General features: G+C 38.3%; 1 protein-coding gene across 1 annotated transcript in view; it reads right to left on the bottom strand.

The window, feature by feature from the left end:
* The window catches only part of FGF12 (fibroblast growth factor 12), a 560,417-nt gene extending 547,043 nt beyond the window's left edge, over positions 1-13,374 (bottom strand). The window contains exons 1-2 of the mRNA XM_019463519.2: positions 13,244-13,374; positions 12,937-13,078 (exon numbers count right to left, since the gene is read on the bottom strand). Of these exons, the coding sequence (XP_019319064.1) occupies positions 12,937-12,949 (13 nt within the window). The 5' untranslated portion in view covers positions 12,950-13,078; positions 13,244-13,374. The remainder of the gene's footprint in view (positions 1-12,936; positions 13,079-13,243) is intronic.
* Between the last annotated feature and the right edge of the window lie 7,441 nt (positions 13,375-20,815).

Genomic DNA, 20,815 nt, shown 5'->3' with positions numbered 1-20,815 from the left:
TATGGATGATAAAATCTATAGCTAGGGAGATTTAGGAACCTTGCCCAATTTCTTCACATAGAAATGTACAGACAAAAATCAAAAACAGAATTGGGTTCAGAAACTACTCTTTTTAATTTCCTTATCTTCCCTAAAGAAAGATAGCTAGAAAAACAAAATATGCCATTGAAAGAGTAGATGGTAAGGTTTAAGTCAAACATATTTCTTACATGAGTCTTCATATATTAAGGGTAGGAGAGTTTGAAGAGTCTGATATAACATAGTTGCAAAATACACGTATATTAGTACTTGTGTCATTTGTGCCCTGTAATCATAATTCTGAGACTTGATAATAATTTATAGACCTTCAAGGTATGGTTTTTGAACCTGACACATTTCAAAATGATTCTCTGGACCTTTCTCCTAAATACCAATTTGTAATTTGCAATGCAAAAATTTCAGGGGATTGAAAGCCAAAAGTGACCAGAAGTGAAATTCACTGTTCCATTAAGCAAGGGAAGTGTCTTAGCATCAGAGACTGGCAAAAGTCATAGAGTAAAATACTGGATCACAGTATTTTCTCTGGCCATGGCAGTATGTTTATAGGTATGCCTTGCTTTGTAAAGTGGATGTTTTCTTGAAAAGCAAGGGAATAACTGAAGCTCTGCAAGTAGAATTATACTCTAAAAGCCCTGGGAATCTAATTTTTAAAGATAATTATATTAATTAATGTTTTAAATGTACATTATCATCATCTACATTATGTAATTTGTAACAGGCCTCCACAATTTCCCCTAATCTTTCATGATTCATCATTCACTGTATCGTGTCCCCAAACCTACCTGCTTCATGAGGGTGGGGACTTTGTCTTCTCACTACTATATTCAGTACAGTGGAACAGTATCCTGGAACGGTATCCAGCATAACAAATATTTGCTAGATGAATGAATTAACCAACCACTTAATGTTTTCCAAGTTGTAACATGTTTGCCAATTAATCTATACCTTTGATTATACTATTCCATCAGCCTGGAATAGTTTTACAATATGTCAGTTCCATTCCTTCTGAAAGACCAAACTCAAATGCCAACTCCCTTCTCTGTGTTCCCATGGATTATATTTCTGTATCTGGTATAATAGCAAAGGGTATAAACCTTGTCATAATCATTGGTCTCTGTCCTGTAACACCTAGCCAGAGCAATCCACACAGAAGATGTGATATTAAGAGTAAATTTAAATTTTAATCTAAATTTTCACATGCATCACCAGCAGTCATCTCTTCCCAGACTCCTGCTTGTGTCTACCTTCAAAAGTTTGTCTATGAGGTCTTCATGAGGTCAGAAAAGGTATTTTTTCCATTTTTAATCCCAATGGCAACCAATGTGCGTGATACAGAGAAATGGATAAATGGACACTTCCAAACGTACATTATTTGTATACATGTATTATTTATTTACATTATTAATAACAACTTTGTATTAACTAACTAACTGGTGTGGTTGTACTGGAGTGATTTTTTAGACATAATCGTACTTACTCTTTTAAGCTATATGTTTTCCTCATGACAATGCTACCCATGATCTCTTATTCTGACATTCCTCAAATATCAGCAAAATACACATTTATTTCTATACTCAATAACAAGGTACAAGAGAAGTTTAGGTTGTCTACACAAGCTGAGGAAACTGGACCGCATTTTAGGTCAGACAATGAGGACAAATTAGTAAAATTCTGATCAAGCAGATCAATGGATTAACCAATCAGTGTCACTACTCTTTAATTTTTGTAGCATGATATAAACACTATGTCTTGAAAACTATGGTTAGGAACAATATACCATTGTTGCATGGCATTCTGGTGGCTCCAACCAAAGAAAAATGAGTAAATTGGAGTTAGGCAGGATAAAGAAGAAAACCACTGAGGGCAGCAAGGTTAGCAGTCTAAAGAAGAGTGAGGAGGAATGGAACCAATTATAGATCCATTACACCTCATGTCAAAGGAGGAGGAGGAGAATGATGGGAAAGGAAGGAATGTGTCATTAAGAGTAAGTAAGGTAGCAGCTTCCAGCATCAAGTAGGAATCCTGTCATGTATCAGGAATGTTCATGCGGTATTAAGGACACCAATAGCTGCATCAGGTTCTATGGAACAAAGCTAAGGTAATAATTAGGAGTTTGAGAAAAGAATCCAGCCCCATTCAGGAAAAGAGGAAGGTGTAAGCCTAAGGATCAAATAATAACCTCAACAGCAACAGCTGTTATTATTGACTACTGATTTTAGACGTGGTTCTTTATATATATTTTCTTTCCTTGCCCCATCAATTTTGAAACGGCCATCGTACAGATGAGGAGGCAAAGACACAGAGACAAATCCTGCTCAAGCCATAGGGATTAACAAGTTGCTAGTTGTTATGTCTGATTTCAAGTCTTTTTTTTTTTAATGTTTATTTATTTTTGAGAGAGAGAGACAGAGAGCACAAGCGGGGACGAGGCAGAGAGAGAGAGGGGCACACAGAATCTGAAGCAGGCTCCAGGCTCTGAGCTGTCAGCACAGAGCCCGACACGGGGCTTGAACCCACGAACCATGAGATCATGACCTGAGCTGAAGTCAGACACTCATCCAACTGAGCCACCCAGGAACCCCTGACTTCAAGCCTTATAATCTTTCTACCATACCACTGAGCTTCCCAGATATGCAGGACAGCTATTGGAGGTGAGATAAAAATAAAAAATGGTAATTGTAACCCCATGGTTAGTTAAGCCATTGGGTTTAGAAGTCAACAGAAGGCATACAAGAACAAAGGACTCTTTCTCATACCCACCTGATATCAGGCAGGAACTTCCAGTGATGCCCCAAGTCTACTCTCCCTGGCCCGAAGCTTGGGGGAGACTGAGCCTACAGAGATCAGGCATCCTAAAACTTAATAAAATGTACACATTTAACATATGTGTGCAAAGATGGGCTAGTTTTCAATAACAAAGATAAGTCTAGACTCACCAGACTAGAGCAAAATATGCCTTCAACTTTCATTAGGGGTTAAACTCACAGATGATAAAGCCAGTCTGCCACTTACTAGCTGTTTAATCTGGGAAAGTTACTTACAGTCTCTATCCCTGGTTTTTTTACTTCCTAAAATAGGAACAACAATAGTGCCTGAATCACTGGATTGTTATCAGGATTAAATGAGTCAATATACGTAAAACACAGTGCAAAAGCTACATTAACATTATTTCAAAAGGCAATTATCTCTTCAAATGTCCTTTCAATGTCTCACATGAATAAAGCATAAAACCATGAAGCATGGATTTGCTTGAGTTCAGTTTGAGTAGATTTGTTTAAAAGATTATCACTGAACACAATACCCAGTGTACCTATGCTTTATTAACAACAACAACAACAACAACAACAACAAGAAACTTAAATATTGGTGAAAATTTTGAAAATGGGGAAAAATCCATTCATAATTCAATTAGCATTACCCAAATATTGCCACTTTTTGCAAATTACAATCTACTCTTTGTCCATGGACATACAAATTCTACATTAATGAAATCAGTACATATAACCACATCACTGTTTTTTATAAGGATCATCATATCACAAGTATTTCTGATTGTAACTCATGTTCATAAACATGTTAATGGCTGTCAAATTTCCACCTCATCACTGTATTTCATTCTTGGTGCGTTCAAGAAATTCAGCTTATTAACCACGAAACTCTTAGACTTTGGATAACTTTCATCTGGAAGTGAAAATGTATCTTCTATCTGAAATGATCTGTAGCTAATCAAATATCATAAGAGATAGTTATCGGTTTTTTAATTGTTTGAAGACTGAAGGACTGAGCGCAATTATTTTTTAATAATATATTACTGCTGATTGAGGGCTATAAGAAAATCAAATCTCCTTCTATTACGTCAGTAAAACACTCAGCACTTGGGTTTCTTGGCATTATTCTGTTTGTCTTTCCTTTTTTTAGGGGTGAGGTGCTGGTTAGGGTGGGAGAAAGGAGAAAACCGTATCTACCAAATCAACTTCACATATGACTGATTTATAAATAAACTAATCTTAATTGTAAAGAAGACCCGTGTGAGGATAAAAAAAAAAAGCATAACATACAATCTGTTGAGAAAATGTCACTCAGATAGCCAAAGAAATAGGAGACCAAGGCACCAACCATAAATCCTTAAACAGAATTTATCCACTGTGGTACCTATATAAATACCTCACAAATGCTGGTTCTGACAATCCCAGAGATGAAATGAATCTTGCCTCTAATCCACCCTTGTTTCACAGATGAAGAAACAAAGCGCAACTCTAAATTAACAGTTGGGGCAGGAAGCAGGATTCAATCCAAATCTTCAGATTCCCCAGCCAGGGTCTTTGCCACAAGGCTCCCGCAGCCCCCACTCAGTTCCGACATACCTGGGCCTATATGTGGTCATAATCATGCAATCTACAAATGCCAGCCAAGTAGCAATTGACCTCCTCATCTTAGTCCTTTCTCACTTGGAACCAAATAAATTGCTCAACTCAGCAATAGACCTAGCAATGTCAGTCACACAACTCACAGTATTAAAAATCTAGCTCAGATCTATAGTGTGTCTTTAAAAATTAATGTGGTAGTAATGACCACCCCATTGTATTTTCCGTAGACGTCAAAGTAGCTGAAAAAGCAGTTTCTCTGTAATAAGAAAATAGAAAACAATAGGCAAATCAAGTTAAAAAAAAAAAAAAAAAGACTTAGGACCCTGAGCTCCAGAGAGGAGACAGAAGAGATTATTCCCCAGTTCCTCCATTGAATACAGAGACTAGAACCTGAAGGGAGGTTTTCTAGCATCTAGTCCAATATTAGTTTTGTTGTGTGTTTTTTAATTAAAGTACTTTATTTATTTGTTTATTTATTTATTTATTGTTTCAAGATTGTTAACATACTATAATATTAGTTTCAGGTGTAAAATACAGTGATTCATCACTTATATACAACACCCAGTGCTCATCACAAGTGCCCTCCTGAATCCCCCTCACCTATTTAACCCATTTTCTCACCTCCCTCCATCAATCCGCAGTTTGTTAAGAGTTTGTTTCATGGTTTTAGTTTTATTTCATCAGAACATGCAGCATGTTTTCTGTGCCTCAGTGGATCACATCAGTTTGCAATCCCTTTAGTGTGCATGCCCCAGTTTGAAAAACTCAGCCTTAGAGAATCCAAACACATACTAGGTAATCAATAAGTACTGCTTATTAAATAAATCAACCAACTGCCTTGTTTTAAAATTGCTTTAGTTGTCTCCCTTGCCTCAGTATTATTGAGGGTTTTGCTCTATTTGCATCATCACTTTGCTTTTTTATGCTGATGCCAATGCAAAGTCCGCAGGTAAAAAGTACCTATGTCATCTCCTTTTAAACCATTTGTAGACTTGCAAATGAAGCATGATTTGCATGGCAACCTTTCTCTTGACATGTAGCAAATACTTCTCCTTTAAATCCCAGAAGAGAAAAAGAAGCAAATCAAATTCAATTTTAAATAGTACTAGAAATGTTAAAAATATTTTGAAATGAAAGAAGTGCCTTAGGAGAAAACTGCTCCAATAATTTAATTTTAAACTTTCTAGATGTTAACAATTAGAATAATTATGTCATTTTTTTAAAGCCAGAAACATATCTAGGTTTCTGGTTTCCAAAAAGTTGAAAAAGAATGTCCCAATTTGCCCTGTGTTGAGGTTTGCTCCACCTGTTTTTTTTTTTTTTTTAATTTTTTTTTAACGTTTATTTATTTTTGAGACAGAGAGAGACAGAGCATGAACGGGGGAGGGTCAGAGAGAGAGGGAGACACAGAATCCGAAACAGGCTCCAGGCTCTGAGCTGTCAGCACAGAGCCCGACGCGGGGCCTGAACTCACGGACCGCGAGATCATGACCTGAGCCGAAGTCGGACGCTTAACCGACTGAGCCACCCAGGCGCCCCTGCTCCACCTGTTTGAATATTATCGGTATTTAAGGGTTCAAGAAAAACCATTTCACATTATTGGCAGATTGGCATTGCTGCTTCCTCCTACCTTCTGGTAAAGGGAATCTGATACATTTAGTTATCTTCTGAATGGCCTGTAAAAGCTTCTGAGTTTGTTTTTTTGCAGTCCGGTCCCATTGGGCTGCTTCTCAGGCTAATGGCAATCCACAATGAGGAGAACAACAAAAACCCCAACTACAAAATAACAACTTCCTTCTTTTGCATAGTTTAAAGTCCACTTTTGATTATCTGCACTCTCTGAATCACTGGTGATGGAGTTTGTCTCAGTTAAGAAGCCAGTCTATGATGTGTACAAAAGGGGAAAAGAACAAGGGTCTGTGGAGGAGCAACAGGTGTCCTTTGGGACTTCTTCCAAGGTACCGTCAATTGTATCACAGGAGCGAAATACCATGGCCTCCTCTGGGGTGGGAATCCCACATTCCCAAAGACAAGGAGACAGAGATTGTTTGAAAAAGTAACTGGAGAGAAGAGCAAACTAAAATTAGAACTATAGACATAGATCCTGGGGAAAAAATCCACCATGTTCTGAGTGCAAGGATGCTAATGCAGAGATGAAGATATTGGGGGAAACGATGTGTCTTCTTAGCCTCAGACACCCACAGTCTATTGACCTGTCTATTTTCTATCCCAAGCCTATAGTACAGGAATTAGGTCTCTTGTCTATGTGTCACACTCTCTTAACACTTAAGATAATAATAGTCAAGATCCAGGCAGTAGGAGTCCTGTAGTGTTCCTGATGAGTGACTCAGGTACATGTTATCTTTTCATATTAATTCCCTCCCATGGCTTATCTATTGGTTCCTAATTGAGAATGCACACCCTAACCATCGGAGGTGCTTCTTAAATATCCCAGTGCTGTGTACCATGCATACCCAATGATTTTGATGTGCACCCCTGATGGAGAATGCTATTAGTCATCAGATTTTACACTGTCTGTATTTTAAACCATTCAAGGTGTAATACTTGACCCAATCTATCCCCATCCCCAAACCCACACGATGTTATTATATAACTGCCTCACAACTAAGTCCTAGCAAAACAAATACAAATTCAGGTGTTCAAGGAGTTACTATAGAAATATAGACTAAGCACAGAAGAAATCCCTTTTAGTAAATTAAGGCCTTTGCAGAAATCAACGGGGAAGATTTGTTGAGTATCCATGCGACACACTTGCTTCTAAAACTACAAAGGTAGCAAAGGACCAATTCCTTCCCTCCAGGATCTCACATTCTAGGGAAAAGACAAACACATCTAATAATAACAAAAGACTAAGTGTGATTCTACAGAACTCTGCATGCTTTACTGGTATGCGTTTAATTTCATAATCATGATATTATAGTGCGGGGTTTGGGGTGGGTACAGTAATTCTTATTTCACAGAGAAACAAAGATGAGTTGCCTAAGTCACTTAGTCTTTCTGAGCCTCTGTTTTTGCAATCTATAAAATGAAGTTAAAATGCCTAATCACAGGGTTTGAAGGGAGATGATATGTCTTAAAAGCCCCTGGAAAGAATACAAAGTGTCTCATGAATGTTATTTGCGGCAGTTAAAATGTGACAAGTCAGAAAATCCAATTTACCACTACTGGTCCATGTAATGGGTACAAGACAGCATACCTAATAGGGTCAGTACTTCAGAAGCTTAAAGGCATAGAGACAGAGGTAAGGGGTGGCACTGCTTGCTGCCACCTCTGGACTCATTCCTGATGCTAACACACCTCACAATAAGCACCTAAATCAGACAGTAGGTTACTGGCAAGGTAGCTGGTCAGCCAGACCGCTTTTAGAATAGATACTTAGCTTGAGTTCAGATGTTTTCCCCACACAATAATTTTGTTTAGATAAACCAAAAGGGGAACAAAAGGTAGGAACTGCTGCTGTGGAATGTCAAGTGTCCCTATAGAGGCCATTAATCACTGTAAGACTTTATACTCTAGCCTCTGGGCAACCACCAGCACTGAAAAATGAATAAGGAAAAGACATACGATGTTGGAAATAAACAGCTCCTGAGTCTGTTCATGTGTCTTCAGAACAGAAGGAAGCTCCTAGAGGGCAAGTCAATGCACTATTTATATCCCCATACCCTGCATTTAACAATGCTCTTGGAACAATGCAGCAACTAAGTAAACCTTTTGAATTCAATGAAATGAACTCCCTTTACAATGTAAGAATCATGAGACTCAGAAGAGAGAAAATGATTTGCCCAAGGTTACTTATTAGAGCTGGGGTAGCAAAAAGGATCTCCTGCCCAATGCCTCTTCTATTGTTATGTTTTTTACTGCATTATATTTTACCTATCCCACCACAATGGCCTCAGAGTTTGGGATTTTTTTTTAAAGCATGAAATAGCTTTTCTTAAAATCACTTCCCAGATCTGCTCAACTAGTTACTACAGATACATTTCCCTTCTCTCCTACAAAGTGAGTCACTCTGGTTTCAGAGAAACAACTGTTCTGTGCCTTAAATATATTGGTTCATGCCCCTGGTTCGACTCTAATGGTTGATGTGAAACCCAGAGGAGAGTTGAAACTTCACTGGGAATACATGTGCAGTTCTCTACAGAGAAAGCAGGTCAGGTCACTGCCTTCTATGTTCTGGAATCAAACTGATGTTTCTGGTACCCAAACATCTTTCACCTCTCTTGATTTACTATCTACTGAATGCATGAACGTGGCATGGCAAACTAAGTCAGGCCATTCAGGCCAACATATGTAACCAGAACTCCGCTATGGTAAACAAAAATGTTTTAGCTGAAGCAGGCAGCTGGGTAGCTGCAGGAGTGTAAGAAGTTCAGATGATGCCTGCAGAAGGTTATTAGTGGAGTCATGAGAAGGAGATCTTTAAGACTGGGGACTGCATCTTAGTTTTCTTTTAGTCTCAGAAGCAGGCACATTGAGAATATAGCAGGTATTCAGTAAATACTTGTTTAAATAAAGAACACAAAGATTGCAATGCTGATTGTAGGAAATGCATTATGTGGGAGACAAACAATACTTAGGTCACATAAAGTATGCCAACAAAATACCAAGTAGATGGCAGGGAGGTCAGGGAAGATTTTGTGGAGCAAGGGGCACATCAAATAAATCTCAAAGGAGTTAAACAGGGCCATAGGCCCATGGGAAGAGGTTAAGGCAATATTCACTCTAAGACATACCTTGATTTAAGCAGTCTAATATCACACTACCCTGGGTTAATGCCAGGATATTGTCAGAAGCTCAGAATGGACCTACAGAATAAGTGTTCAAAGATAATCGGGAGTTGAAAGTTAAATGGCTTGAGGAAGAGCAGAGAGGGTATTTAAAAGTGAATCCATTTTCTGATCTAACCATAAAACAAGCAATGTCTTTTCCATCTCATTCCCATTCTTTCCAAAAGCAACCAAAGACCTATAACATGACCACATATCCAGGAGCTTCCGTACTGATTAGAGGATATCACATCCTCTATACGGAGGTGGCAGTCTTAGATACAATCAGTTCCCAAAGACCTAGACCTGTGCTTCTCCCACTTTAATGTGCATGCAAATGACCAGCAGATTTTACTGAAATGCATGTTGATTCAGTAAGTCTAGGGTAGGGCCTGGCGTTCTGAATTTCTAAAAAGTTCCCAGATGATGCTAATGCTGCTTGTCTATTGGCCACACCTTGAATAGCAAAGACCTAGACCAGTGGTTAATTCCGGCTAGCTATTAGCATCACCGGGGAGCTTTTCAAAAATACCTACACCCAGGTTCCACTCCGGAACCAATTAAATCAGAATGTCTAGAGGTGTGCCCTAAGCATCTTTATGCTTTAAATGCTCCACAGGTGTTTCTAATATGCCAGCCTGAGGTTTAGAACCTAGCTAGACAAAGAAAAGATGTGGTGCAGGCAGAAAAAGGCAAAAAGAAGATGAGAGAGAGGGACAGAGAACCTCTTGTGTCACTCTAAATCAAGGCTTCTCAAACTTTAATGGGCATGTACATTACCTGGGGATGTTGTTAAAAATCAGATTCTGGTCCAGTAAGCCTAGAATAAAAATCCAGATTCTGTACTTCTAAAAAGCTAGTCTTCAAGTCACATTTTGATTATCAAGAATCTAAATTAGTGGTGCCCAAACATTGCTGCACCTGGCATCTTTAAAAAATAGCTGTGCCTCTCTTACACCTCAACATTCTAATGTCAGTGGTAGGGATTTGGCCAGGCATGAGGATGTTTAAAAAGCATGCCAGATGATTCTAATGTGTAGCAAAGTTTGTGAACCACTGTGAACTGTAAATTCTGTCAAAGCTGGTCAGACTGTGAACCAACCCAAATCTTTGAGGCAATATTAATTATCATGGTGCATAAAAATCACTGAAATTAGATCATGATTGGTTGCTAGGTCAATTGATTTATTTTCCTCTCCTCCTTACCCTGGATGATAGGAAGTGATGCAAAGTAATAAGGAAGCAAAAAAAATTTATCCTATTTGTAACCTGATGTTCTGCTAGAGACTCTGGACAAGTGTTCTAAGAAAGGTTTTCAAATGCTGGAGGTAATGTGAAGGTTGTCAAATGCTGGCAACAAGATTCAAGATTAATCGGGCCATTAGATTTTTTTTCTGAAATGAAGAACTCTTGAACCCTCAACTGAATCATGCAGTAACACTCTTTGAATCTACGTTAAAAGAGTTTCCAATAGAAAAGAAAATTATATGTACTTACATTTGGGAATGTCTTCCTAGAATTAGATTTAAATCTGCGGGGGAAGGAAGTTTGTGCATGAGAGCATAAAGTATGAAAGATGCATCAATTAGAATGAGATATGGATATACTTCTCTCAATATACTTTTTTTTCTTCTATAATAAAAATTTCAAGTTAGCTACCATTTTTCCTGTGCCATTTGCCTCAACTTAGAAAGTGAGGCTAATGTGTAAGTAATTAGCCATTCTTAATATGATCACTACCTGGTTAATTCGGTTTTTTACAGGAAGTCTAAGAACTAAATGCAAAAGGACTTTCACTGTGTCTTGTGCCTGAAGCAATTTGGTACCACTGCAAAACGACCACAATAAAGGCAAAATTCTTCATTGCCTTTGGGTCAATGCTGTGAATCATGCCTGTATCACTGCTATCTGGATTGGCATACAACTTCTGGCCTGATTCTTCTCAGATACATTTCTGAGATTCTTTCTCCATTCCAAATTCCCAAGATTGGCAGTACTTAATGGCTAGAACGCTACTGTTATCAACCTGAGATATAAACCACCTGGCACTTTGAGTGACATGTACCATATTTTATGGGCAAAGAAGGGAAGTAAAAAACAATCACTAAGAGATACATCCTCTATATATGATGGATCAAAAATTAGTGTATAAATTGGAAGCAAAAGTGTTACTCAGAACCCTTGCCAAATAAAGTTTAATAACCAAATAGCAGGTGTCATCTAAGTGCAAAAAAAAAAAAAAAAACTGCTTTAGAGTAAAATGATACTCTCTGTTGTTAACTTATGTTCCAGAAATAATCAACTAGAATATTACAGATCTCTATGAGTTAAAACTGGCTTCTCATTTAAAAACGGATTACACAAGAGTTAATAAATATATGCCTCATCTATGTAAGAGACATGGACTCTCTCATGTAGGTACATCATTATTGAACATAGAAATGCCCATCAGCAAATCCTAAAGATAATCTGTCTAATTTGAAAATCGCCAACTAGTGTAAATCCATGTTAATTCAGTTCTTTTCATACTGTAAATGCTCTCCTAGGTTCAAATACTGAACTCTTCTAATTAAATACTTAAAATACTTTACTGAACATATACCTGCTATTGTTCGACACTCTGTTTTTACTAGTCAGCTCAGAAATAGGTAACCCCCCACCATTCCCTGATCTGAGCACATTGCCACGATGACTGACATTCCTGGTTTAAAAATAAAACCTTGTTTCAAATATAGCTTCTCGAGTTCTGGGTAATGAATATAGTTTCATAAAAGTTGACATCATTTCTTCTGATTTCACCAGAATTAAATACATCCAATATTCCTACTGGGTATCTGACCACATCACTCAAGGTTCTTGCAACCTGGTGGGTGTTTGAAGGGGGAGGAGGAGGAGGAGGAGGAAGAGGAGGAGAAAGAGGAGGAGGAGGAGGGGGAGGAGGAGGAGGAGGAAGAAACCTGCATAGATGGAGTTAAACCCGAAGGATAATCAGCCTTACAATTGTAATAGTCATTTTGTTTGTTAAATATGGCATCACAAGTTGATTTTTATAGTTCATTTACCAGTTCGTATGTGTATAGTATGCAGATTTGCTTATGAGGAGAATATTAATATATACATGTCCAGAACTAGTAAATGCATCACGCTTGGGAGCCAAGCAGTACTCTGATACACTGTTCTCCTTAGAGGTCAGTTCTAACGCACACTGTTTCAAATAGACCCAATTTCTCTGCTGATATATATTCAAAATGCAGTAGGATGTGGTCATACACGCCCAGAAATACCATCTTTATGGGGTGGGGGTGAAGAAATCCAAACATTTTTTTAATAGCAATGCATTACTGTATATCAGATACAAACATGCCTGTCAGCAATCCTAAAGCAAATGAAATATATTATTTGAGCCCATCCACTCTACAGAAAAGAAACTGCTTTACCAACACATCTCTCCTCCCCCATCATCTAAAGACTCTCCCCCCACCCACCCAAAAAGAAAAAAAAAAAAAAACTCATCACACTTCACTACGCAACTGATGGAGTATTAAACACTGTCTTCCAAGCTGTGGGAGTTAAAAAGAAGTCGCCTTCCTGCCACACTCCCCTGGTGCTGCAACGGACATAGCATCTCCTCCTATCGACCTAGTATGATGCTCGCTCCCCAAGCACTGCAGTCCCCTCGCTGAGGACTGCCCTGGCCACACGCACATCCAGCGGGAAGTCCCCCGATGGGGACAACCACATACCTTTGCTCTCCATTTCGGTCCCTTTCGAGTGCTGGAAGTTCAATGGAAGTTGGCCGGAAGATGTGGGCCCGCTTCAGATTCCCAAATCTGGGAAGCCAATCTGATGATTTCGCCTGTACTTCCTTCCTTCCCCTCAGGCTTCCTGAAAGATGGGATTTCTTAAACCTTGAAGCTGCAATCAGGCACCAAAGGACACTTAGCAGCAGCAGATTGCCTCTACAGGGGATGGGTTGCGACGCGTATCTGGTATTGAAATGCATGCATGGTGCCCGCTGAGATTTTTTTGTTTTCTTTTTTTTTTTTTTACCTGGGTCTGGAAGCTGCCAGCAGGAGCTGTCCTCCGAGCGTGGTGCTGCAGGTGTAGTGACAGATCATCCCACTTTGCTCTCTGGATGTACAGCAGATTTGCATGGGCGCTGGCACGCATGCGCAGGGCGTCCCCCCTCCCCTTTTCGCCGCCTCCCGCTCCCCCGCCCCCCTTCGCCTCTCTCCCCAATACGGTCCTCAGTTATCCTAGCTGAGGAGCTGTAGCATTCGGTCACTGGGAAGCGCTGCTAAAAATAAACGCCGGACCGGATTTTCCTTTGCTAACTAGAAAATGGATTGGATTGGGATTGTGCATCAGTTTCGTACGATTTTCCAGGATGGATTACGGAAGCCTTAGAGGAGGCTAGGGTCTCTGAGCTAGGCATGGCTTTATTCAGAAGCAGAAGGGAGAGAAGAGGAGATTCATGAATCCTATTTAGTGGTCACAGTTTGAAGTTCTCTTCCTACTTGCTGCAGTAACTTTCCAGATGTATGCTTCCCCTTCCTCTACCCACTTCCCCTGACTTTATATTTCTCTTTGCATTCTCCTATTTGTTTTTGTTTTGTTTGGGGATGAGATGGGTGTCATCATGGAGGTACTAAAGGTTAATATTCTCCCGCTTCTCTGCTACTCAGACTCGGAGTTTGCTTCCTTCCCTAAGATCTCTTTGGCCTTGACCTCAAAACTGTTCCATCAACAGGCTCCAACACTTCTAAAGTTCTCCCAACAAAGCCACTGAGGACTTTGTGAGGTGTTCTTTTTAGCTTCTTTTCAACAATCTACCAAGCAGCAAAGTCCCCAGAGGTGGGGTGTTACCTTATTAATAATACACACTTTAACACTGTACCCATAATCATTTTTATAAAAGTGCAGAGGAAGAGTGTTTGTCTTATATGAGGTTCTAAGGAAGGGTTGCAAAGCCACAATCCCTTGAAGCACTACTTTGCTAACAGAATATTTGTTAAAGCCCACACTACAGTTAATCTGCAAAATGTTTAATAGGAAAAAAAGTAGGTACTTATTATCTTTTTTTTTCCAATAGTCCAAATTCTCCTAAGAGAATATACTCTCCTTAAGTGTAAGTCTTATTTTCAGGCATAAAAAGGATCCTAGAACACTCTGTTATCTGGAGTGGTTAAAGAGAGAGATGTGCAGATTAATCACACACTTCAGATTACACAAAGATCCCTCCACAGTAGACTTCTAATCCCAATTGTCAAACCATTGAAATGCAGTAAAATAGATTCCCAACAAGAAACCTGAGGCAGACTATAATTCAGTCTCCTGGTGATTCAGAAAGCATACTGGGATTTTCCAATGCCTTAGGGCCATGATTACAAATATTAATCATGAGGGTTCCGCCAAACATGGACATATAGTAGCAGAGGACTCCTGCTGAACTGCTATGGCTCAGCAAAGCCTGCCTCCATTCAGCACTGGGGAATTAAAACACTCCAGTATGGGTTGCAGAGGCCACAACCTAGCATCTACTAGTGTTTAGGCTCTCCCATTGCATGCCCAAGCAAATATTTGGAAAAATCACAAATCTCGGGGTTTCTTTAAAATTTGACAGGTTTAGGAAGTAGAATTAAGGGTGAGAGTAGAGTTGTTCCTTAGGAACAATCACCTATTTCATTGGGATAAATAATTTCCGGTCCTAACACTGCACCCATTACATATTCTTCCCCTCTCAAAAGTTTCAGGAAAGAAGACACCATTAGAATGATCTATATACACCCTTAATATTTACCATTTTGCAAATGGAGAGGCAGGAAGAGTACTTGACTTGATAAGAGTCACATAGTTGAGCAGACCCAAGCTCAGAACCCAATGGTCTAGGATGATTTTTTATATAGCCACCTTCTCATTATCTACAGTGAATGGCAATAGGGAGAACCTCTGACTTCGTGAATTTTCATTATTTTTATTCAGTTTTTTCAAGCCCAGATGCTTTATTAAGTGGGAAATAAATTTAGTGTAAAGTCAAAAATCAAAATTAAAAATGAAAAATTCAAGACCTTTGTATTATCTGAATCCAAACTACCTTTCAAGTCTTCTCCAAACTTAACTTGCAGACAATATTTGCCATTATTGTAAGCAAACCTCAAGATTTTCCCTTTCCATACTTTTACTTACATAGTCATCCTTATAATATCTTCACCTCCTTGCACCAATAACACAAATGTATACATATGCAAATCTTATATTTTCCTCAAGATTCAACTACACTTCCATCTCACTCCCACAGTCTTCCTGAATCTTTCAATCTGAAAATGTTCTCGGTTAGAAAAAACAATGTTGCTGTATCTTTACCTATCTTAGATCACTTATTACCTTCTATTTTGTATTATAATTATTTATCTGCATATCTCATTCCTCTTCTCCATCCTTACTAAAAAATAGGCTCCTGACTCATTTTGGTAGTGTATGGTGTCTTCAATATAGGAAATGCTGATAAATGTTTGATGAATTAATACTATGTAGTATACATGTTTTTGTATATATGACATTGACTGTGGGCACTATGATAAGAAATAATGATGACAATAATATTGAGCTAGGATTACTAAAAGCTTCTTATATGCCAGACACTATTATAAGAATTCCAAATGTTTTAATTAATTTTATCTTTGTAAGATTCTAGGTTAGTACTATTATTATCTGTATTTTAAAAATGAGCAACCACAGGCACAGCGAGGTTAAAGTATGAATAAAACATGATCTCTGCCCTACAGAAGCATAGAGCTTATTAAAGGTGATAGAAACATAAATGATTTTAAAAGATACTGTAAGGCATAAGGTAGAGATTATCACAGGTGTAATGGGAGCACAGAAGAGGTTGGGCAGTTAGCTAGCCCATAGGTTTTATGAATACAAGGCTAGAAGCCTTCACACTGCTCCCCTTTAAAAAAAAAGAAAGAAGGAAGGAAGGAAGGAAGGAAGGAAGGAAGGAAGGAAGGAAGGAAGGAAAGAGTCTAGCCTCTCTCACCAATACATACACAAAGTGGGAAAGGTTTTAACTACAGAAGGACTTCATGAAAGTGTTAATAAGAAATTATTTGACCTAGTTATAATGAACCTGCTTGATGATGAACTTGGAAGAGGGGAAATACACTAAGTAGCCTGGTAATTTGCTACTTTAAAATGCCAAGAATTGGGTGGACTTAGATCCCTGATATTGGGGTGCCCCATTTCACCATCAAAAAACTGTCCTAGTCTGGACAATAATATGGCCATATGACTTATATTACACAATCGAATGAGAGGAGAACCACCAATATTGACATTCCAGCCTAATTCTGGTTAACCCGTGTAATTGATTGGCTATGTAGGCATATTCAGATTCTCTAGCTTTGGTTCTTACTAGAATGTACAGAAACAATATAAATGATTGGGTTAGTTAACAACAATGTATTACCTTACAATTAACAATTTAAAGAGCCTTGCTAATATGTCAAATCAATTACCAATTCACATAGATTTCCCCCCCGATATATTCACTATGTTCTTCCAGAGTGCTGGATATAAACTGAATTTGTGACTTTTTTGTGTGTGCCCCGTTATTTTCTTACTATTCATCTTTTGTAACTGATGATCTATTATACAAAATAACACTTGGCCATTTAGAATTTTTTTTGGTTGACAATACTAAAGTCAACTCATCATTATAAATGAGTATTCACTGTAAAATGGTCAAAGTCTCTCCTGAGGATATCAGTTTCAAACTGCCACCAGAATGTAAGCTCCACAAGGTCTAAGGCTATGTCCGTTTGTTCAATGTTGTATCTCCAGCATGTAGAACAGCGTGTGGAACTTAGAAGGTTTTATTTAATACCTGATAAGTATATGAATGATTTTGATGAAATAAACCTTTTTTCCATGGCCACAAAGCCAGTTTACTTGGCAAATGAAAGGCATCAATCAGCAATCCTGATAACATAAACAGGATCCTAAGTGACCTGATGAGGCAGCAAGATTATCACAAGGCAGTTAACAAATGTGTTCAGTGTTTAGTCTTGGGCAAAGACTATAAATAATCAGGCCTAGGTTCAAGTATCTCATAGGCAGGCTAATAGGAGGGCTATACTTCCACAAAGGGCTTAGGTGGCTGAAATAAATTAGTTATACAAGAAAGAAGAATAAAGTACATGACAAAAATTTCAAAGTACAAAAAAATGATGAGTCAATATGTCGAAGCCATGTGAGAATAACCATGCTATAGAGATTAGGCAGCATCCCTCTGAGAGCAAACATATCTTGATTACCTACTATGTGTGAGGTTTTCATTCTCTTTCTTGAGTGAAGGTGAAATAAAAGTCCTTCTAAGAAGAAAACAGCAAGTGATAAAGTTTCAATAGAAATAATTCTGGCTGCAGGTATGTAATGGAGGTAAGAAACAGTCAATGAACGATGAGAAATGGCAGAAGAGAATGCTGGTCATCTGGGTGTATTTTGCCAAGGAATACTTCATCCACATACTTCAACAGTGATTTCTCTGGAGACTATTAAGAGTCTATAGAGACCTACAGAATGGTGAGGCAGAGTAATGATGCATGGGTAAGGCATCTGGAAGCCAACTGACAAATATTTTTGACATTTCTTGTTAAAGACTTTGTCCACTTGACAATATTAGAGATTTATACACAAGCTATCAACTGACAATTTCAAGGCCCATCTGTTACACTGGCATAATGCCCACTTAAAATGGGGTGTGCCAATCTCATTAATGTTTAGGTCCCCATTGCACACAGGTTGAAATAATCAGTCCAAACAGAATATTGGGAAACACTGATCAACTGATTGTCTCTTTTCACTCTGGGGATAAGAAATCACATGGCAAATGACATGCAAAATTAACTTCTTAAATCTGGTTTGGATCATTATAAAGACCAACCCAATCCTTGAGTTCAGGTGATAAGAGCAGACCAAACATACAGCAAGCTTCAGTCTAAAAATGCACCATAAAAATGTTGTCTCAAAGGTATGTAATCATTTGTAATAAAGCCATTTGTTTACCCTATACCCTCCCTCAAATTCCAAATACACGAATGCTCAATATTATTTTTGGTAAAAATAGCACATGAATAAGTAGTCCTAAAAAGTCAACCAATATAACCCAAGTCTGTCATTAATTCATTAAATAAATATTTTGAAAACCTACTGTATGCCACGTTCTACTCTAGGTGTTGGGGTATACCACCAGTCTGTATCGCAGTGTTGACATTGCAGTTTCACAATTGGAAGATATTTCATAAATCTTGTAGCCCCAACATTTATTATACAAAAGTGAAGAGTGAGTTGAGGCCCACAGTGGGAGAAAACAACTTTCCCAAAGCCAGGTGGCAAGCTACCAACAAAATTAGATGTTAAATCTGCTGGTGCCCCATTTCATTACAGCTTTCTCCACAATGGTATGCACATGTGCGCACATTCTTTGGTTGGAGAACTTGTCCTATGTGTATTAATCTGCAAACTATTATTTCAGAGCTCTATTCATTACCTTGGTAAACACAACCAGAAGTTCTTGGTGAAGGGCTAGAAAATGCTAACCATACTAAATGTGTTGTGAACAATGAACAACCTCCAAAATGTGCTCTACATGATGCCTGATAGATGTGGCACAAGTGTATCATTTGTGTGATGACTAATAACAAATATTTCTTTCATTACCAGTGTTCTTACTTGGTGAAAGTCTTTCTGGTTTATGTTTATATTCAAATCCCAATTCACTTAGCAGCTGTGGCTACCCAAGCAAAGTAAAAATGCAGAAATAAAGCAATTAGCTATGATAGTAGTGCCAAAAAACTTGCTATTAAAAAGAGAAAAAAGATTAATGAGTAATTTCAGCCAACTGAAATTAAATAACAGCAAAAGAAAACAATAGCACAATGGATCCCACAGGTGTATTAGCCCAAGGGTATTATTAACAGGAACTTAAAGGTTCATGACCAATGGCTAATAATACTGACACTCTACAATCTACAAAAAAAAAAAAAAAAGAAAAGAAAAGATAAATACAATGGATTTTTATATTTTCCATCCTTAAAAACATTTAACAGAATTTTACACACTGTGGGTTTTTGTTTTGTTTTGTTTTGTTTTGTTTTACCTCTTTAATCATTTTATCCCACTGAGATGATTCTACTGAATTAGATGTTAAGAAGCAAAGACAAGGGTTGTCATCAGAGGTGGAACCAAACAGCTGTTCTGCACAGAGGGTCTCTTAAATACTGAATTTCCAGGCCATGAGGTTTTAAGACCATGATGCTGCTGATGTTCCTAGGCCCTCTCTCAATTACTTAAAGTCTGTCTCAGTTTAAAACATCTATTGCTTTTCATTTGATTTTAAGGGTATGCCTATATATTATGACTGGCAAACCTTTCAATCAGCCTACCCAATCTCTTCCAGATTCATTGAATATGCATTTTTCCCTTCTCTCTTGAGAAATGCAAGGTATACATAATTAATAACTAATAGCCATCATAAGAAGGATATTGGGAAGGGTTGAGACTTAATCCTGGTTTCTTGCTCTGTAAAAGAAAAGGCATGAATGATACAATCTGTGAGGCCCCATCCAACTCCTACACTGGTGGTCTCTATGTGTGGACCATGACATCACCCCCCATCAGAAAGTATGTGAACCCTTGGCCATCTCACAGATGTGGTCACCTTCCTTTTAGCATTGATGTTGAAGCCCAAAGGGCCTCTAGGGTTCCTCTAGCCCAATTCCTTCAGTTTATATATGGGAAACTGAGCCCCACAGATGTGAAAACTCTTAGATCTGAATTTGGAACTGCTTGAATCCAAAGTCAGTCTTTTTAACCATTATCTCACTGCCACCTGATATTCATTATGTAGATGAAATATGAAGTACTTGAGTACTAACCAGAGAATAGGTGGAAGAGAAGAAAGAGTAATCCACGAGGCCCCATTAATGCCATTCAACCATTCACTGAGGAGTTACAAATCCCATCAAGATAGTTTCCTTCTACCTGCCCCAGTGCCCCCTTTCTTCTCTCTATCTTTTTACTTGTTTCTTTCTTTATCACCCCCTACAAGTGGATGATGGAAGGCTATAATAAAAAAATGATAAACTCAATTTCATAGAGCTACAGGATTGGATGGAAACTTTGGGCTCACTCTTTCTTAGCTTCGGAAACTTATTCTTCAGAATCCAAGGGAAACATTTCTTGAGGAAAAGTCTTTGAATATTCATAGTATTTTCAGAATTCTTCATTCATCCCTGGCATTTATTTGTATGTCTGTCTATAAAGTAGAGTATTCCTATCACATAGCATACAGCCCAATACATAGTAGGCATAGAATAATTGTATTCTGAACTCATTGATGAAGCAGTGAGTGAGTGACTGAATGAATGAAGATTCAAATTGTTCCTGGAACTTTCTTTTTTTTTTTTAATGTTTATGTATTTTTGAGAGAGAGAGAGAGAGAGAGAGAGAGTGGGGGAGGAGCAGAAAGAGAGGGAGACACAGAATCTGAAGCAGGCTCCAGGCTCTGAGCTGTCAGCACAGAGCCCCACACAGGGCTCAAACTCACAAGCCATGATATCA

The sequence above is a fragment of the Panthera pardus genome, unplaced genomic scaffold, assembly GCF_024362965.1.
Source record: "Panthera pardus isolate Hobbes unplaced genomic scaffold, ASM2436296v1 HiC_scaffold_16, whole genome shotgun sequence".
Classification (NCBI taxonomy): Eukaryota; Metazoa; Chordata; class Mammalia; order Carnivora; family Felidae; genus Panthera; species Panthera pardus.
Note: the sequence above shows the minus strand (reverse complement) of the source record. Positions and strands in the feature narration are given on the sequence as shown.